Source organism: Aspergillus sclerotioniger (genome assembly GCF_003184525.1).
Source record: "Aspergillus sclerotioniger CBS 115572 chromosome Unknown BO94scaffold_23, whole genome shotgun sequence".
NCBI lineage: Eukaryota > Fungi > Ascomycota > Eurotiomycetes > Eurotiales > Aspergillaceae > Aspergillus > Aspergillus sclerotioniger.
Window position 1 is genome coordinate 92666 of NW_020291013.1, and position 17656 is coordinate 110321.

The 17656-nt window shown below is 53.6% G+C and overlaps 5 protein-coding genes across 5 annotated transcripts; 1 reads left to right on the plus strand and 4 right to left on the minus strand.

Moving 5' to 3' along the window:
- Window positions 1–800: 800 nt before the first annotated feature.
- Window positions 801–2258, minus strand: BO94DRAFT_164360 (aldose 1-epimerase). The gene is made up of 2 exons (XM_025605889.1): window positions 1406–2258; window positions 801–1335 (listed from the first exon to the last, which is right to left on the minus strand). The coding sequence occupies exons 1-2, from the start codon at window positions 1903–1905 to the stop codon at window positions 837–839; spliced, it is 999 nt and encodes a 332-aa protein (XP_025464919.1). The 5' UTR covers window positions 1906–2258; the 3' UTR covers window positions 801–836.
- A 3249-nt stretch (window positions 2259–5507) lies between these two features.
- On the minus strand, window positions 5508–6534 carry BO94DRAFT_471474 (Zn(II)2Cys6 transcription factor domain-containing protein; the record flags this gene model as incomplete). The annotated part of the gene is made up of 3 exons (XM_025608383.1): window positions 5508–6210; window positions 6274–6371; window positions 6427–6534. The coding sequence occupies 3 exons, from the start codon at window positions 6532–6534 to the stop codon at window positions 5508–5510; spliced, it is 909 nt and encodes a 302-aa protein (XP_025464920.1).
- Window positions 6535–9953: 3419 nt separating this feature from the next.
- Window positions 9954–11287, minus strand: BO94DRAFT_164581 (putative RAS small monomeric GTPase). The gene is made up of 4 exons (XM_025605890.1): window positions 11027–11287; window positions 10940–10956; window positions 10443–10877; window positions 9954–10374 (listed from the first exon to the last, which is right to left on the minus strand). The coding sequence occupies exons 1-4, from the start codon at window positions 11191–11193 to the stop codon at window positions 10064–10066; spliced, it is 930 nt and encodes a 309-aa protein (XP_025464921.1). The 5' UTR covers window positions 11194–11287; the 3' UTR covers window positions 9954–10063.
- A 1406-nt stretch (window positions 11288–12693) lies between these two features.
- lreA (GATA transcription factor LreA) lies at window positions 12694–16035 on the plus strand. Its single transcript, XM_025605892.1, has 4 exons — window positions 12694–13730; window positions 13797–13891; window positions 13983–14421; window positions 14485–16035. The coding sequence occupies exons 1-4, from the start codon at window positions 12971–12973 to the stop codon at window positions 15819–15821; spliced, it is 2631 nt and encodes an 876-aa protein (XP_025464922.1). The 5' UTR covers window positions 12694–12970; the 3' UTR covers window positions 15822–16035.
- A 45-nt stretch (window positions 16036–16080) lies between these two features.
- Window positions 16081–17420, minus strand: BO94DRAFT_537368 (uncharacterized protein). Its single transcript, XM_025612250.1, has one exon. The coding sequence runs from the start codon at window positions 17342–17344 to the stop codon at window positions 16250–16252; it is 1095 nt and encodes a 364-aa protein (XP_025464923.1). The 5' UTR covers window positions 17345–17420; the 3' UTR covers window positions 16081–16249.
- Window positions 17421–17656: the final 236 nt, after the last annotated feature.

The following is a 17656-nucleotide window of genomic DNA, read 5'->3' on the forward strand; positions in this document are numbered from 1 at the left end:
TATACGCATTACTCAACAGACTTACCCCAGCGCTAGAACCCATAGCGCTATTCCAGAACGCTTGGCGTCAGGAACACAAAACGTGAGCCTTTTTCCCTCATAGTGATGATCCCCAGCCACGGGTCGATATATCCATATTTCCTGACTCCTGACTCCTGACTCCGACTCCTCGTGTCTCTGTACTTCGGACCGAGCTGATTAATCATGGCTTTCGATTACTAACGGTGGAAACTTCCAGTACGGAGGATGTTCGGATACGGAGACCAGAGCCACTGCGGATATAACGGTCCAATAAACCCGCCGCCCACCTATAGTTTACATTGTACGCACTTCCGTAGAAAGTAAATTGGTCTAGTCGGCTCCATTCTTGACCCCTTAGATTGAATGCCCCGACTGACAAGACTCTATCTGGACAGGTGGACCCCGCGCCTCGCTGACTCCGTATGAGGCTTTTTCCAGACTGCTGGGTGTGGACCCGGTTCAATGCGTCCACTCCCCATTGCTGGGTGACTGGATACTGGCTCACTGCGATCCAGCCAGACCCGCTGTCGGATACATATCACGGTGATAAGGGTAAGTCGGCACGCTGGGATCATGTGATGGGTAATCGGAGGATAAGACCCAGAAGGGGAAATTTTTTTAGAGACAGAGAGAGAAAATGGGTCGCAATTTGCTACTTGGTACTCCGTAGTCCGTACATATGCTCGGAATCAACCCACGGAGAATTCCGCACCAGCTTCCTCAGGCGCATGTCGAGATCCTAGGCGCGCTCCACCGATCGGCCGTTTATTGATCGAAGAAATGGCATGACATCCCCCATTCGTGGCCCCGGCAATTCACCTCGGGCCCCTCCAGGCTTTGTACACGATTGTGCTGCCGTATTTCGCCCCCTTCTTGAGCACGACCGTGTGCCGCCACGCGGGCTCGTTGATCGCATTGACAAACCGACTGGGCTCGATGCAGAACCCCGCAAACGGGCCCCGGCTTGGATTCCTGTCGGTCTCAGGCACGTCGATACCCTGCCCCGTGTAAAATTGGAAGGCTGGCTCCGTGCTGTGTACCTGCAGATGCAAGCGCGAGTCCGGATGCTGGAACTCCGCCTGTAGTCGGAGGGGCTCTCCGCGCGTATCGAGCGGTACGCGGGCGATCTCGCGCTCCATGACGAAGACATCATCGAATTGGTTATGCGGGCCAAAGGTAAAGTCCTTGGTTACTTCACTGGGATAAGGCTCGATGGGGCCCAGGGGAATGCCGCTCTCCAGAGGTAGATAATCCTGCGTAGCCAGTTTGGCAATGGTTCCTTCGGTTGTTGCGCCCCCGCCAATGTTGAAATAACTACCACAAATTCATCGTCAACATCATTTCAATCGATAGGTGATCCAACTTCTTCTTCAGTACAACGTACCTGTGGTTGGTCAAGTTGATGACCGTCTCCTCACACTCATCGCCCACCAGCTCAGCCTCATACTCGATGTGTAGTACAGATTTGGTGCTTCCATTCTCCACTTCTTCACTTGTGGTATAGAAGACTCTCAACTCCACTGTACCCGGGTACCCTGCTTCATCATGGGGGCTCAGATACGTGTACAGCAGCGTGTTCTTGCCATTGCGACTCAGCACCGTCGGGCCTTCGAAGTCGCAGCGGCCCCATCCCCGACTACCGCCGTGCAACGCATTGGGAGGGTCATTCTTCTCAAGCTGGTACTCGCGGCCATTGAGGTTGCGAATGACACCATCCTTGATTCGGTTGGCGACCCGTCCAATGTTGGCACCGAACCAGGGCGAGTTATGTTTCTCGTAGAGTTCTTTCGTGGAGAAACCTTGGACGATGTTCTGGCCGTCCACGTTGAATTCTTGGATGATGGCGCCCAAAGACGAGAACTTGGCCGAGGTTTTGTCTCCCATGTTGAATGTAGCAGCAGTAGTAGATAATTTGTGTCTGCTTGACGACTGAACTCGAGTAAGAGCGAGGAAGTTCGATATAAGGAGTGCCAATGGAGATGTCACGACCGCCCGCTACCCCGCAATGAGCTCCAACCACCTGTGGCTCACGCCGGAGAAACACTGAACTGGAGTAAGCGGTGACAGACCGTGGCTGGTATGGCTGTCTCCTGAGGTCAATTTAAACTCGGTTAAATTTCCAGGATCCATGCTGAATGGCCTCTACCTGCCTCCTATTAGGCTAAACCGCCCTCCGTACGATGTGGCTGATTTGCCTAATCGGGTAAACTTCCGGCCACCTTTCCTGCCTCAGGCAGAGAACCATGTCTGATATCAACTCCATCAATAGCCTCAGGCACCATGGAGATTGGATCGTGATCTTACTCTCCAGGTTAGTCGGGTCGGAGCTCTGAGCACCCCATCGTAAGTACTACCTAAGTAGACTAAATAAGCTCGAGCTCTAGACAGGAAGAGACTAGTCCGTCTACCCAGCTAGACACCTGTCATCCCACTCGGTGGGATGCTGCGTGCACTATAAGAGATGGCGAGACTAGCATTCGAACTACGCACGCAGTGGAGAGAGAGTATGCGGGCGTATAGAAGAGTTCGATCCATTGTTCAAGGATGAAATGATGAATACAGCAACCCGTACCTAGTCTATAGTACTTCAGGGGCCGGAACCGGGTCTCCTGTGCGGCCAAGACGACGCTGCAATGATTGATAATTATTCGAAATGACTCATCTCGGGCGTGTTGCGAGTTGCGACTATCGAGATCACCGAACCACGACCGTTGAACGGCTGCAGGGACCAGCTCTTAATCTGTAGATAGATGGTCGTAGGGGGACTGGCTCCGAGAGTCAAGAGTCGAGACAGACGGTAAGGAACGGTCATGGCATACGGTACTGCTAGTGCCGGACGACGATACGGATAGACCCGATACATGGAGTTAAGGCGCGCGCCAGGGCCGAGGTGGCTGACTGGGAGCGTGAATAGTGATTACCGTCACTAACTGAAACCTCGGGTCGGCGGCTGCGGAGGACAAGACTTCCGTCCCGAGTCAGTCGTCCGCTGATTCAGCATCCACCGCAGTTGCGACTTGCGAGTTTCACTATAATTGAGTTGTTCAAACTTCACGCACCCTCCTGCCTGCTCCACGCAGTCATCTTCCGCGGACCTTCATCGGATCCAGAGCTCGGAGCCCGTCCTGTGGCACAGACACTGCCTACAGTCTGCACACTTGCAGAGAGAATCGTAGCTCTCACTACTTATCAGCCACATCATGATAGAAACAGTGTATACGGAGTACTGACTACTGCAGTATGGGGGGTCCAGTGCCTCTCGTACCATACTTGCAGTCGCAGCTTGGCACCAATCCATATGACACGGTGAAAAGCACAATCAATAAATCGCGCGGCCCGGGGGTTCACTTAGAACCGTTGCTTCGGCATTCGGCATTGTAAAGATGAACCCTGTATGTAGGTATCTAGGGGCAGCCCCCAAAGTGATCAGGAGTGCCAGATACTATCTAATTACTATACGACTGCCAGTAGTCAGGGACCTGGCCGGCGCCATGGCTAATGCAGTAACTCCGATGCGTTCGGGGACAAATCACTCAACAAATCACTCGACCACCACCACCACCGCTCGGAGACATGACCGTGACTTTAATAATCCTGAATTCATATTGAGGTCAGGGTTATAAATCCGTCGATCGCGTTAGGGGTGGCTGAGCAGGACCCGGCCTCCAAGCATTACCACACACTGATGTGAGCGTGCTGCATGCAGATGTTCTGGGGAAGTTTAGCGAGCAAGTGTCTACATACTCATAGTAATGTGAGTAGTGCAGTGGCCGACGGGAGTTACCCATCCGGGCCCTACTAGTCCTCCAATAATGAGGGCCAGACAATAGCTTTGAGCCTGAGGCGGACTGTCACCGATCATTGCCCTACTCAGCAGTCGATCCAGTATCTACTATCTATCTACCTATCTATCTACACAGTACTTTGGACATCGTCCCATCACGAAAGAAACGTGGATGCCGAGACCATTTAGGTCAAGAGGACATCCCTGAAGCAGGGAAAGGAGACACACTACTATGGAGTACTAAGAAAAGAAAAGAAAATCAAAAAAGTCAAAACCTGTCGTCCTACACGTGGACCACCAGGAGATGGATATCTCCATCTGGCATCTCCATCGAAAACTCCGTCGATTCCTCCGTAATCCGGAGGGAAATCAAGGTTTAGTCCCTTCCTGGCAATATGTGCGCAGGCCGATGGGAACTCGGATGTCCAACAAGGTAAGCGATCCAGCCTGACTCTGGCACGGTCGGCAGGTCGGCACTTCGGCCTCACTGCATCTCTGCCTTTCTGACCACCGTTCCCCATTCCCACCACCATATCAGGCAAAGGTCACTGGGGCACATGGAAGAAAAAAAAAAAAAGAAAAGAGAAGAAAAGAGGCTAAAAGCAATAGAAACAAAAAAAGAAAAAAATGTTGCGTGGGCTGGACTGGACCCAACCACCACCAAATGGCTCCGTCGTATCCAGGGTGGAGACTGGACCCTCTTCGTTTTTTCATGGGGATCCATCATCCAAGGCTCGACATTCCCAGCGACCAGGTCGCCGACCCCCGAGGAAAACCTACGATGGACTTGGTGTATTACTATTTGGGGGATGCAGGAAAGGGCAAGTAGGGTTCACTCGACGTGTCACGATCTACCTCGTATCCCAATCGGGGGGTCATCAGTGGCCCAGCCAGAGCTACTGACTACAATCTACTATGTACATCGTACAGAGTATGACACCCCCGGAGATAAGCCCCTTCATCCCCGGCCTTTTATCATTCATGACGTCCTCCACCGTTGCATTAGTCACCGCCGGTTACTTAACTACTTGCTAGTTACTAGGTACTACTAGCCCACTACTACTACTACTCCTGCTACTACGGCTACTACGACTCTAGTAGAGAGTCTATACAACCGAGTAGATAACTTGATCATAGTAGTACTTGCCTGTTCATCGTAGCCACAACGTCATCTTCGTCAGGTTCCTGGCGTCGGTAATCGGTCTCCGTGGGCCGGTTTGCCTTGCCGCCCTAGGCCAAAGTTCGGCCATTTTTCGTATCCAGGAGTAGATGGGAAATATTGTATTTCAGGCAATGTCTGCGAGAGACAGGACACGGCATGGAACATCCGAAAACTAGACACCGCGCAGATATCCAAATAGAACAAAACAAACCTCCCAGCCCGGCCAATGTTTTGTAGGAACTCCAACTCCAATACACCCTGGCGCCGTCGTCATCGAAATCAAAGGGATCTTTTGCCCGCAAACGAATGTGTGATGCCAGTCACCCGAAAGAATCCAACCCCATGCAGTTTGCCTATTACCCTCCTATGTGAAGGGAAAGCTGCCACAGGTCCAAAAGAATCGGAAGTCGAGAAAGTAAGGTAGACGAAAAGGGAAACATGTATAGTATACATGCGTCACGTCGTACGGCGTATGCGAAATAATAAAAAAGGTCGACAAAGGAAAGACATTAGGGTGCTATATCTTATCGAGACGATCACTCAGGTCGATGCGATTTCTGGCGCGTTTGCATTTAAAAACTGATTGATGTCCTCGTAGTCGCTCTTGGTGTCCATATAGGAGGACGAGAGCATACAACTCATCGGAAGTTGGCGATTAAACATGGGGGACGGGACCTGATCATCGAAGGACAGATTCGAATATTCGGACGCGCCTATTAGGTCCATATCCTCAAACGTGCCAAAGTTGTTGCCGGGCCATTGTTGCGGGGTCTGTAGGGCGAGCGGGTTCACCACCCCTTGCATGGTCATGGGCGCAACAAAGGCGGGGTTGGAAGGTGCCATCTGAGGCTCGGATTTGATGGTGGGCCCTTGCGCTTGTGAGGGCGTGCTAAAGCTAGATGTACTCGAGAGTTGCCGGCCAAACGGATCGGAGAAGCGGGAGGGCATGATGGGCGACTGCGCGCTTTCTGAGCTACCGTCGGAGGACTCCTGGCGTTGCATGTGTCTGGCGTTGTGCTTCCACAGCTCTTGCTGCATGGACTCGGTGTTCTCCTCAAAGCGCTCGCCCTTGGTTTGGTCCAGGGCGCCAAGTCGGGTCAACAGATCGTGCGTCAGAGGATGACCATTGGCTTCGCATTTCAACGGCTCTCCGGGCCAGCATTCGCCCTCCATCGCGCGACGGTACAGTTCTTGCAGCCCATTGACTAGCCACGTTTGTTGTTGCTCGAGCATCTCAACATATCTGCAAGGCGGCGGGGAACCATGTTAGCCACGGACTCTGCATGCTGAAAAGGTGTAAGCTCACCCCTTGGGGTACACTTTATCGTGAGCCTTCTTCCTCTCGCCAAAGACACAGATGGCATTGTCTGTCCTACACCGACCACATGGGTTGGATCCGTCACACTGCGCCGGGTCAGTGCATCAGGACATGCCGATGCGCGAGCCAGGCTTGGCTTACCTTGGATTTCTTCAGTCTACACCGATCGCATGCCTTACATACCCTCTTGCGAACGTTGCCGTCCGAATGCGAGTGGTCTGATGTAGGTGATGATTGGCGTGCCGTCATTGTGCCGTATATACTTTAGTAGGATGAGGTCGCGGGAAGCAAGATGGTCGGACAGAAAAGTAAGGAAAAGAAATAGAAGGATTCCCAGCAGTCGGAGAAGAAGAATTAAAGAAGAATGGATGCGACCCCCAGTTCCAATGGTTGGTTTTGTAGGTTAACTAGTCGGCTTTGCTTTTTTCTTTGCTGCTCCCTTTTTTTTTCTTATGCTTTCCCCTCGCCTATACCTCTTCTTGCGATGCGGTGTTGCAATGGTCACTGATCGACAATACGTAAGATTGGTCGATGATATAACGAGGCCGGAGAGATAAAGGTAAAGAAGGTGTAATCAAGAAAGAAGGTTCAGGAAGTCGAACCAATGCGAGAGCCGGATCGAAGCAGTCGCATGTAATGAGTAATGATCAGGGTGAACGGATCCAAGGACTGGATAGCGTTGCAACGGTCCACCAGAGGTAGGTTGGCAAGGCAAGGCAAGGAAGTATAGTACCTTCAGTGACGGCAGATGGAAGAAGAGTCCAGAAGCCAGGCGTGACCGAACCGGAGGAGGATTGAAGCTCTTTAACTATGATAGCTTCGGAGCAAGAGAAGTAAGCCGGTGTCGACGTAAAGTCTGAGTGATTATGATGATGATGATGATTGCTACAGCTGGGCCTGGATGATTATTTATTCGAATTAGTCTAGTCTCCATGATTTTTTTTTATTATTTTCCATTTTATTTTTCGAAAAAAAATGTTTTTTATTGATTAAATAATAATAGTAAGGTTGGGAGGAGGCCAGCAAACGTCCTTCACGGAGGATGGAGGCCGTCTTACCCTGGATTATTGACGCAGTCCAGAGGAACCAATTTGGATCGGGTCTGGTATCGGGGTGATCATTGGCCGGCCGCTAGTCCTGTAGGTTATGCAGTGGATCCCTCCTCCGTATCGTTTCAGTACTAAAACCCATGTACCGAAATTCCATCCATACTACTTTCGTATCCTGCATTATTCATTACTTACTGTCTGCTGCCTGGCCATCGCCCAACTTGTTCATTGCAATGAGGGGCAGCAGAAAAATATTTATTCTACAAGAACTGGCTCGGGGTCAAGACACACGGAACAAGATTCTTTCTTGAACGTGGTTGTCAAAAGCTTCCTTTCCCTCTCCTGCAGCCACCGCGTGCAAGTCCTGCCATCATGGCGTCTACATGTCTGTACTAAGTTTCCATACAGGGTAACTATACGTCATAACTAATACCTGAACGAACACCCCCATCGGTATGTAAGGTATCAAACATACCTGACACGGGGAGTTCCATCGACGGATAACGGAAGTAGGCAGGACTGAAAGTGGACGTTGTTCTATTCCGTAGTGCCCATGCTGACTGCCTTAATCGGCGTCGGGGTCTGCTAGACTCGGACCTCGGGGGTGCCAACTTCCTTGGGGGTGCTTTGAGGAAATTTCCTCATCCAGCCTGATTACCTTATCCTCGCCCTCGCCGTCTTTTGATTACTTTTTACTTTGCATGTTTTTTCCCCTCACCTTAGTAAGTAAATATTCAATCCCTTATTGTATTTTCTCTTTTCCTTTTCTTCTTTTTTTTCTGGCTTTTATTTGAGGGTCCTCTTCCCCTTCCCCCCTCCAATGATTCAGGAAACTTTGGTGGAGTTATTGTCCCCCTCGAGCCGTATATCCGATCGAGCGTGGTGGATTACCCAGACCAGTATATGTCCATGGGATTTGGTGCGGCGGGTTTCGTCTTCGTCTCCCGGAGGTGTCTGCCTTACCTAAGAGACCTAGCTAATAATGCTTTACTAAGTAGTACTACTACGTAGTAGCCTAACTAGATACTATATACTAATTACCATCTACTAAGGAGTGGAAAAGATCTTTGGAGGAGGGAGGGAGGTATAGTAAGTACAAGGTCAACCATAAGCAGGTATCCAGCAACTGTCATGTCCACCGGGGGGTGATTTTCCTCATGGTACCTTTTTACATGCATCGTCCTCCGTACATCAAATCGCAGAATTACCGCATCCACCGACTAGTAGAGACTGGATGACATCCCATGGCTGCATAGGCCGGTATTACGGCACAACCACATCCACTTGGGCTGCTGAGCCAACTCGGCAAACTCATGCCGAACCACCCCGTTCTGGTAGGATTATTATCACGGTGGATTATTCTGACCGGCCAGGGTCATTCATCTCCTTCAAACTTCAAAGTGCCGAATCGGCGATCCCAGTCGGGGTTCTCATTCTCTTCCGATACCTCAGATCGTCCTAGTTGCTTCCTCTGTAGCCCAGGACCTGTTGATCACACGCCTTGGCAGTTGTTGGTGTGTCGTTCATCGAAAGTTTAACGGCCGAACTGGATTATTGATTCCATGTCTTTGCCACTGAAATAAAGCAGGGAACCCCGATTTCCGGCTGATCCAATCATTTGAGAATTGAGATGTGTTTAGTTTTGAAAATGATTCAATGGCCCGGTCAATAATATTGACTTTCTGCGATCGCAGACGGCCACCACGCGACCCCCGTTGGGGCTTTTCCGCCATGACAGTCAATGACGTTGACACCCCGATCGCATGCCTGATTCGACCGTTCCCCTGTTGGCCGCCAACTTAGCCGGTCGCGACAACAGATCAAGATTAATTAAGCCCAGCAGGCTGCAATGGTGTAATGGTGCAATGCCAGCTGCACCTCCCACAATGCCAATGGCTCGGGGATTGACTTCATGTTTGCGCCACGGCATCTGATCCTATCTATCTATCTGTGGAAGATTAGCTTTCCGGCCTGCGATCAATGACCTGAGGACTGACTAGGTATCTTGGGCGTGGTGATCTACATACATAGTACACGGTTCTACATCAAACTACCGAGCCTCGCTTAAGTCTTAACTGTGTCCCGAAGCGGTCATGCAACATGGTTGAACCTTGACCCTGGAGTGCGCTGATCCTTTCAGGAGTCAATGGTTGCAGAACCATCTGAAGTCGAGACCAGATGGGCAGAGACATGCTGCTGTCTTCCTAGCCTCTAGGTCTAGACCCTCCGAGAGTCAAAAGACCGCCATGATAGCGTCATCCCGCGTTCGTCTACTGCAAATGACCCCACCCCCATTATTATTGATGGACATGGATGGATGCGCTCAGCTCCCGCTCCCGTCGGGATGCGGCAGGGATGCAACTGATACCATGTGTGCCTTGAGAGGTCGCTGATAAGATACTGCTATGCATGGTGGGCCTGGTCCAGGTTTGCCCTGTAAATGATTGGGCTGCTGGTGACCTCATTGTTTGTTGACCATCCGCCTGGATCCTGCTCCCCGTAACAATCATTCTATTCGTGTCCTGTGATTCCTCGAAGCATCTCGACCTTTCTACCTAGGTATGCACATTAGAAGACGAGGGGAAGATGGACAACAGAAGCTAGTAAATGCAGCAACAGGTCAATTGAAATTATGCGGTGAACGCAGCGTGAAAAGTGTACAAAAGGGGGTATATGTGAAATGCTGATACAAACAGGTACAGACGGGAGCGAGAAGCAGCCCCCGCAGCCTAACAACACCGCATACGCCTCCATATGCTTGGCGTTGCAGGTCTTGCTAGCTTCTCCTGCTCTGAAACGGGTGCATCGGGTTTGAGATTATCCGCCGGGCCTGCATCCTGACGTGCCCGTTTACCTTTGAAGAGACCACGAAGACCGCCCTGCCGCTGCTGCGCGCGCTTAGACGATGCTCCCGTGGTTTCCTCGCTAACAATCGCGCCGGCAGGGGCTTTCGCGGTTGTCGAAGGCTCGCCGGCTTGAGCCTGCTGAGCCGTCGGAGTCTTCTGGTAGTGTGCTCGACGGGCCTCCACGACCCGACGGACTAGAACTGTGGCGGGGTCAGAGGTTGGGGAGTTTGCACGCTGGTCTCAATCCCGGGGAGGCTCTTACGGGCGAATGTTTCCTCAATGTTGACCATCTCCCTTGCACTGGTCTCCATGAAACCGCAACCGTGTTTTCGGGCATACTCCAGGCCTTCCCTCGCCCCGATGATTCTGCTATCCTTCAGATCGCACTTGTTCCCTGCCACGATTTTGATTGGGGGTGGCATGCCCACATCGAGGCCCTCTGCGCTGGCTCCGAGTTCTTTGCGCAGACGGTCGTTGTCTTCGGCTCGTTGCTCGGTTTCTATGTCGATCATCTCCATGAAATAGTCCAACGCCCCCAAGCTCGCTCGGTTGGTAATGTCGTAGACGAGAAGAAAGGCGTCCGATCGCAGGTTCGAAGCCGCCCATAGTCCGCGATACTCCTCCTGGCCAGCCGTGTCGGTGATAGATAGGAAGTACGGCACACCATCAACCACGCGTGTAACCGAATACGAATCCTCTGCAGCAATCAGTATTCTTTGAACTTGGAGAAGTGAAGAGCACCTCTAATGGAAGGTATACCGATTGTAGGATCATACCTGTCACGGTTTTTCTATTAGCATGGTGTTTCCTCTCGACCTATGTCCGTGTTCGGGGGGCAAGACTTACTCGTGGATCCATTGGCTGCGCACCAAGCGCAGGGTGATGGACGATTTACCTAGCTGGCCATCAGCGGCGTTGGATTCATCCCTGGGAAGTCCTCCCAGTGTAGCCCCACATTCCGTACACCGGGTTTCAGGGAGTGAAGAGGTTGCATAACATACCACATCCACCATCTCCGCAGATGGTGATGGAAATCTTGTCTGGAGAGTCCGCCATGGTGGGTAGCAGTCCCGGGGAGGGAGGGGGTTTGGAGATGCGCGCGCAGCGGGTAGGACAGAAAAGCGTGTTCTGTAATGAACAAAAGCCTGAGAGTTGTGTAACAAGGGGGGATGAAACCGATTCTAAATGACACTATCTCTCTTGCAGCCGGATGGATGGTGGGTGTTAGGCAATCTTTCCAAGGCCGAGAGGGGCATCCAAGGGGAGGAGGGAGAGAGGTGGCCGAACGGGCAGAGAGCACCGAGGGAGTCGGGGCCAATCTCGAAGAGAAGTGGGAAGGATTCGGAGTACGAAGTACCTTTTAACTATCTAGCAGGCTTTGCGACGCGACCTTTTGATTTTCGACTGGGGAGTAAGGGGGATGAAGGAAGATCCAGGGCCGGGCAATCTCAGAGGCTGACGGAGCGAAGCGCCGCGCCCCCTGGAGTAATTACGGTGATTGGGGGGAAAGGATGGCCGATCGCTGGGTTGGAATGACATTGGGACTGATTGATAAGGCAGACGGGAGAAATATGACAGAATAGGAGAATTCTTTGAGATACGGTCATGGGGAGAGAGCATGAGCATATAGACAGAATCTAGATAGGAATGAACAATGGATGGGAAGCCCACCATAAATAGATGGATGGATACTACGGAGTAGATAGTAGAGTCTAGACAGGTACATAGGTACCAGTACCCTGAGGGTCTGCAGCATCGGCCGGGCGCATGCGGTACCTGGTATATACGTACGTACGTACCTAGTACCTAGGTACGGAGTAGATATCTTGCAGCCACTGTATGTACCTAACTATGTAGGTACTTACTCAAGTCAGTAAGTACGGGGAGGGAAGAGAAAGAAAGTACCTTCCTTCCCTTTTCCGACTCGTCTATCTGATGCATCTTCTTTTGTTCTTCCTCTCCGTCTGATTCCCGTCATTCTTTCGTCGTCCTTCTCCTCCTTCCCGTCTCCCACAACTATCTATTTCTTGTCCTCTTTCTCCTCCTCCTCCTCCTCCTCCCCCCCCCCCCCCCCCCACTCTTTTCTCTCCTACTTCTCGATCGATCACACCGGCCAGATTGACACATCATCCGGAATCTTCTGGCGACGCGACCATGATTGGCCCGCCCCGCCACCCGTCGAGCCCATTGCTCTTCTCCAGTCGACTGCGATCCAATCACGCCCACTGATCCCATTCGACTTCCTCTTCTTCGCCGCTTCGATCCTCTTCTCTTGCCGCGGACATTATTGCAGTCGCGCGAGATGTCGAATCCTCGCGCCTGGAATCACTCCTTTCTTGTTTCTTTTTCTGCTTCGGTTGCCCCTGGACTAGTTCGTGCGTCAGTCTGATTCTTCCTTCCGAGTCCCTACAGTAAGTACTATAGGATTATTGATTGGGGCGTGGCCTTATGATTATTTCTTATATTAAGCCCGACGGCATGGTTTTAACGACCGCCTAGTCGTTCCACCTTCTCCGTTTCCTCCAGCTCTCGCTTCCCCTCTTTTTTTTTCCCATCGCAGCTCGGGCCCAGCAAGAACGAACGGCCCTTTCCCCAGTCCCCCATCCTCTATCCATTGTTGAGTGTCTTCCCCGGGAACTCGCAGAGTCGCAAGCTCCCCCCCAGCCCGGATCGGTGGCCTTTCTTCTCGCACCGCACCCCTCCCCGCGCTCCCTCGATGCGCCTTTCTCATTGGTCTGCCGCATCCTCTCCAATCGATCGGACGTGAATTGTCGGGTGGTGAACCACGCGATGGAAGGCTTCGACGATGCCTTCTATCAGGCACACTATTCCTTGCCGGATCACCAACTGGGCCCCCCCGCATATTCCAATGCCCACCACCACCATCCTTCCCCGTTGATGTCGTATCCCAGTTCCGACCACTTCCCCCCCGGCTCCTTTGTCTACCCGCCGCCTCATGCCTCCTCCGATCTGCTAGCTGGCGGTATCCCAGCGACCTTCCCTTCACATCCCGATGACTTCTCCTTCCAACCCCCCGTCCATCACGGCCTCCATGCTTCGTCGCATGCTGCTAGCCTCGGTAGCCATCTTTCCCACGCCATGCACGCATACGATCCGTTATCTGCTCCCGCTCACTCGATGCCAATGGGCTTGGACCGAACAAATCCCTTTCCCTATGATGCGACCGCCTTTGGGACCTCCATTGGACCGCTGGACCCGACTCTAGAGCAGCATTCAGTGCCTCCGCATGCTCACTTACCATCCCAGACCATCCACCTGGATCCCGGCGCTGCTTACGCGGTCGCACAAGCTCCGGAGCCCATCGACAACACCTACTGGAATCAACACACCGCCCATGACGTTACTGTCCAGGCACAGTCCACAGGCCCGATCCCGGGGCCATCGGGGGACTTCTCCCATGCGAGCGGCCCATCTCAGGAGCAATCGCTGCCCCAGAGCCAACCCCCGGAGTTTCAGCCCTATGCCCAACCGGCCAACCCGGCCGTCCCTCATCGATACATCCAGCCGAAGAGGTCGTCGCCAGTGAAGGGTGGGTCCTCCTCCAATCCAAATCCAACCTGACCGGAAAGCTGATGCGGGTCTCTACGTCCAAAAGGCGCTTTTGCACCCCAGGCCAAGGTGGAAGCTGGAAACGACTCTCCATATGCTAGTATCTATTCGAATAGTGGCTTCGATATCATGGGTGTCCTGGTAGGTTGATTGCTGGTCGCCCGCTTCCACCGTCGTATTCGATTCTGGAAGAGGTACCGCTCGCTGCGCATGTGCTGACCTCTCGAACTAGGCCCAAGTTGTATCGCGGCCAGACCCGAAAATCAACATCGGTGCGGTCGACTTGTCGTGCGCATTTGTCCTCTGTGACATCACGCTGGAGGACCACCCGATCGTCTATGTCTCTGAGGCATTTGAAAGGCTCACAGGCTACACCAATCAGGAGATCGTCGGGCAAAACTGCCGATTCCTTCAAGGGCCAGACGGAATGGTGCAGCGGGGCATGCAGCGGAAGTTTGTGGATCAGAACACTGCCTATCGTCTACGATCGACGATAGAGGAGCGAACGGAGATCCAGGCGAGCATCCTCAATTACCGAAAGGGAGGACAGCCATTTGTGAATCTGATCACGATGATCCCGATTCGATGGGGCGGCAGTGATTATCGTTTCTACGTGGGGTTCCAGGTCGATCTGGTTGAGACACCCGATGCCGTGACCAGACGGAATCCGAGTATGGCCCCGATTTTGCTAACGATGGTCTGTTTTTTGCCAAGCTAACCCGTTCTTCGTGCAGATGGAACATATATGATCAACTATCAGCGCAATCAATTGCCAAATTACGTTGTCCCGCCTGATGTTTACCGCACCAACCCGGATTTAGTCACTTTGTTTGACCCGGGCCAAGTGTCCGCAGTGTTGGAGAGCCTGGAAGGCCCCGGGCCCTCGTACCGGCATTACCTAAATCGGGTCCTAGTGGAGAACATGGACGACATCATTCATGTTCTATCCTTCGAAGGCGAGTTTCTATACCTGTCACCATCCTGCCTGAAAGTGCTGGAGTATGAGCCAGCAGAATTGGTTGGGAAGGGATTGTCGACCGTGTGCCATCCCAGCGATATCGGTTCTGTCATCCGTGATCTACGCGCGCGTATCACTACCGAACCCGTCAGCGTGGTGTATCGTATCCGGAAGAAGTACAGTGGATATATCTGGTTTGAGAGTCATGGGTCCTGGCACATTACCGACCGGGGCCGGCAATTCATGGTCTTGGGGGGGAGAGCTCGTGCGGTGTACAACTTTGACGACATCGCCACTGTAGGTCGCGGGGGGTTGGCCGAAAATGATATCTGGGCCAAGTTATCGATGTCAGGGATCGTCTTGTTCATATCGGCGCGAGCCCGGCCTGTGCTGGGCCGGGTGTCGGATGATCTGATCGGCAAGAGTATTCAAGATTTGACGGGGCCGGATACACGGGCCCAGGTCATGGAGGCACTCGCAGCGGCCCGTTCCGGTCAACAAGTGTCGTTCACCCACAAGGTTCGGCACAAGAAAGGACACATGCTTCCGGTGCAGACGACATTAATCCCGGGGGATAGTAAAGAAGGGGAGCAGCCTTCGTTCCTTGTTGCACAGCTGCGCTTCCACCGGCCTCTGCCGAGCGTCGGGGCCGAAGAACCCGGCTCCAGCACGACGGAAACGGGACTCGTAATCCACGGCAGCCGAGATGCCACAGGTTCTGGTCAAGCGGCATCTGGACTATCCGGGGTGGCGGGGACCAGCCGGTTGCCGGCCGGCAATCAAGATGGGGTATCGCTGCGCGACCGCAGCCTGTTCACGGAATTGGCGCCGACGCGGGGTTCGAGCTGGCAGTTCGAGCTGCGAGAGCTGGAAAGGCAGAATGGCCTTCTAGCGGAAGAGGTGCACCGCCTGCTAACGCGACGGAAGAAGCGCAAGCGCAAGCAGAGCACGATCATGGTGGAAAAGATCTGTGCGATGTGTCGGACGAAGAGCACGCCGGAATGGCGGCGCGGGCCCAGCGGCAACCGGGACCTCTGCAACAGTTGCGGGTTACGATGGGCGAAGCAGGTCCGGAATGGGACACAACCCACGGCGCGAAGGCGACGGGCCTGAGATCTGATTATTCAATATTGTTTTCCTTTCTCGTTCTCGGTGGTCCCGTTTGGTTTCCGGTGGTTCTCTAGTTGCGGCTGCGTCTGCGTCTGAATTTGATCGAATGTTCTGAGCCCTCATATGATATCTTTCGGGGGGGCATTGCTGGTTTGGGAAGGCGCCCGGTGTGGCTGGGGGCGAGGATGACGAGTCTCACGAGGGAACGGAGGGAGGGAGGAACATTCTTGCAGGCGCCGGGGGAGTGATAGGGATTTGCGATGACCTGTACAGTGTATACTAGCTAGCCGTGAAGGCCGGGGGCCCGGATGGGCGAGATGCAGCAGCCCTCCCCGGCGAGATGACGAGTCGAAATGATCCATAGTGCCTTGACTAATGTACATATGCATGTGCAGTTGCTATACATCCACACTACCTACCTACCTACCTACCTACTCCTTGTCCGCCAGCCATTTCTCCAGCCAGCGTCTCTGCTCCCGTTCAGTCTCCCAGCCTTCTTTTCCCCCAACCCCGACGCCGCCGCGCTCCTCCACCGCCATGCGCACCTCGGCGGCTTCCATCCCCGACACGCCCCCGCCAGAACGGATCAATCCATCATCCACCTCCAGATACTCCGCATACCGGCGCAACCGGGGCCGATAGAGCACACCCACCAACCACTCCGGGCGGGTATGCGACTTGGCCCGCCCGAGGGCCGCACATGCGCGCAGGATGTCCCCTGGCCTGGCCGTCCGGATCCACTCCCCATCCACCATCTCCTTCAATACGCGCATCTCCGCGTCCGACCCTACCGTGGGAGCCGTCACCGACCCCACAGGCACCAGAGCATCCCTCTTCCTGACCGCCCGCTTCACGCGCTCTTTCTCCAGCTGGCGCGGGATCCGACACGTCAAAGGCGTAATGGCATTTCCCAGCGCCAGGACCGCCAAGGGCGTCATCTCGCCGCAGATGATCAGGACCAATGAGAAGGGGATCATTCGACGGATGTCGTAGGCTGAGCGGCGAAGAAGTTGAAATTGAGACCGGCTGAGACCGGCGGAATGGAAGGTTTGGAGGAAAGAGGAGGCGGTGGTGGTGGGTGGAGAGCTGGGGATGTAAGTGGGCAGGTTGAGGGTGCGCCGGAAGGGCAGGGCGGCGCGGTAATTGTGGTAGACATTTTTGAGGCCCGTTTTGTAGAAGATTAGGTAGGCGCGGCCGATTGAGATGTAGCGTTTCACTTTGTCGGCGGGGGAGGACGAAGGGGGGAGGGATGCTGGGAGGGAGAGGTCGGCGGGTCGGGTGCTGGGGGGTGGATTGATGTCGTTGGCGAGGGTGGTTGTGGAGGAGGTAGAGGTGGAAGAAGAAGTTGGTTGGGCGGAGGAGGATGGGCGGGAGTGGGATTTGGATTTGGTTGAGTGGGAGGCGTAGGTGCGAGATTGGATGTTGTAGTGGTGGTGATGTTGCTGGAGGAGAGACGCGACAATGGTGAGGGCAGACGATGGGGGTGGGCGAAGGAGGGTTTGCTGGGGCAAAAGAGCGAACGGCATGGCGCCGGTGGAAAGAGAGGAGGGTGGTCTCAAAGAAGGGGTCAATTGATGAAAGGATGAAGAGGGGAAAGACTGACGGTGACGGAGATGGCGAAGAAGAAGATGAAGATGAAGCTGGCCGGGGATCTGTGTGCCTCAGGCAGTAAGGTACTAAGGCATCTCGATCCCCGCGGGGCCCGACGCTTCCAGGCCTCCAGGCCTCCAGGCTTTCTAGAATGGCTCACGTGACCCCTGATGGTTCGGCCATCTCTTCGATAGGATCTCCCGGGCCTTCTTTACTACCTACTTACACACACTCATCTCACTCCTTCG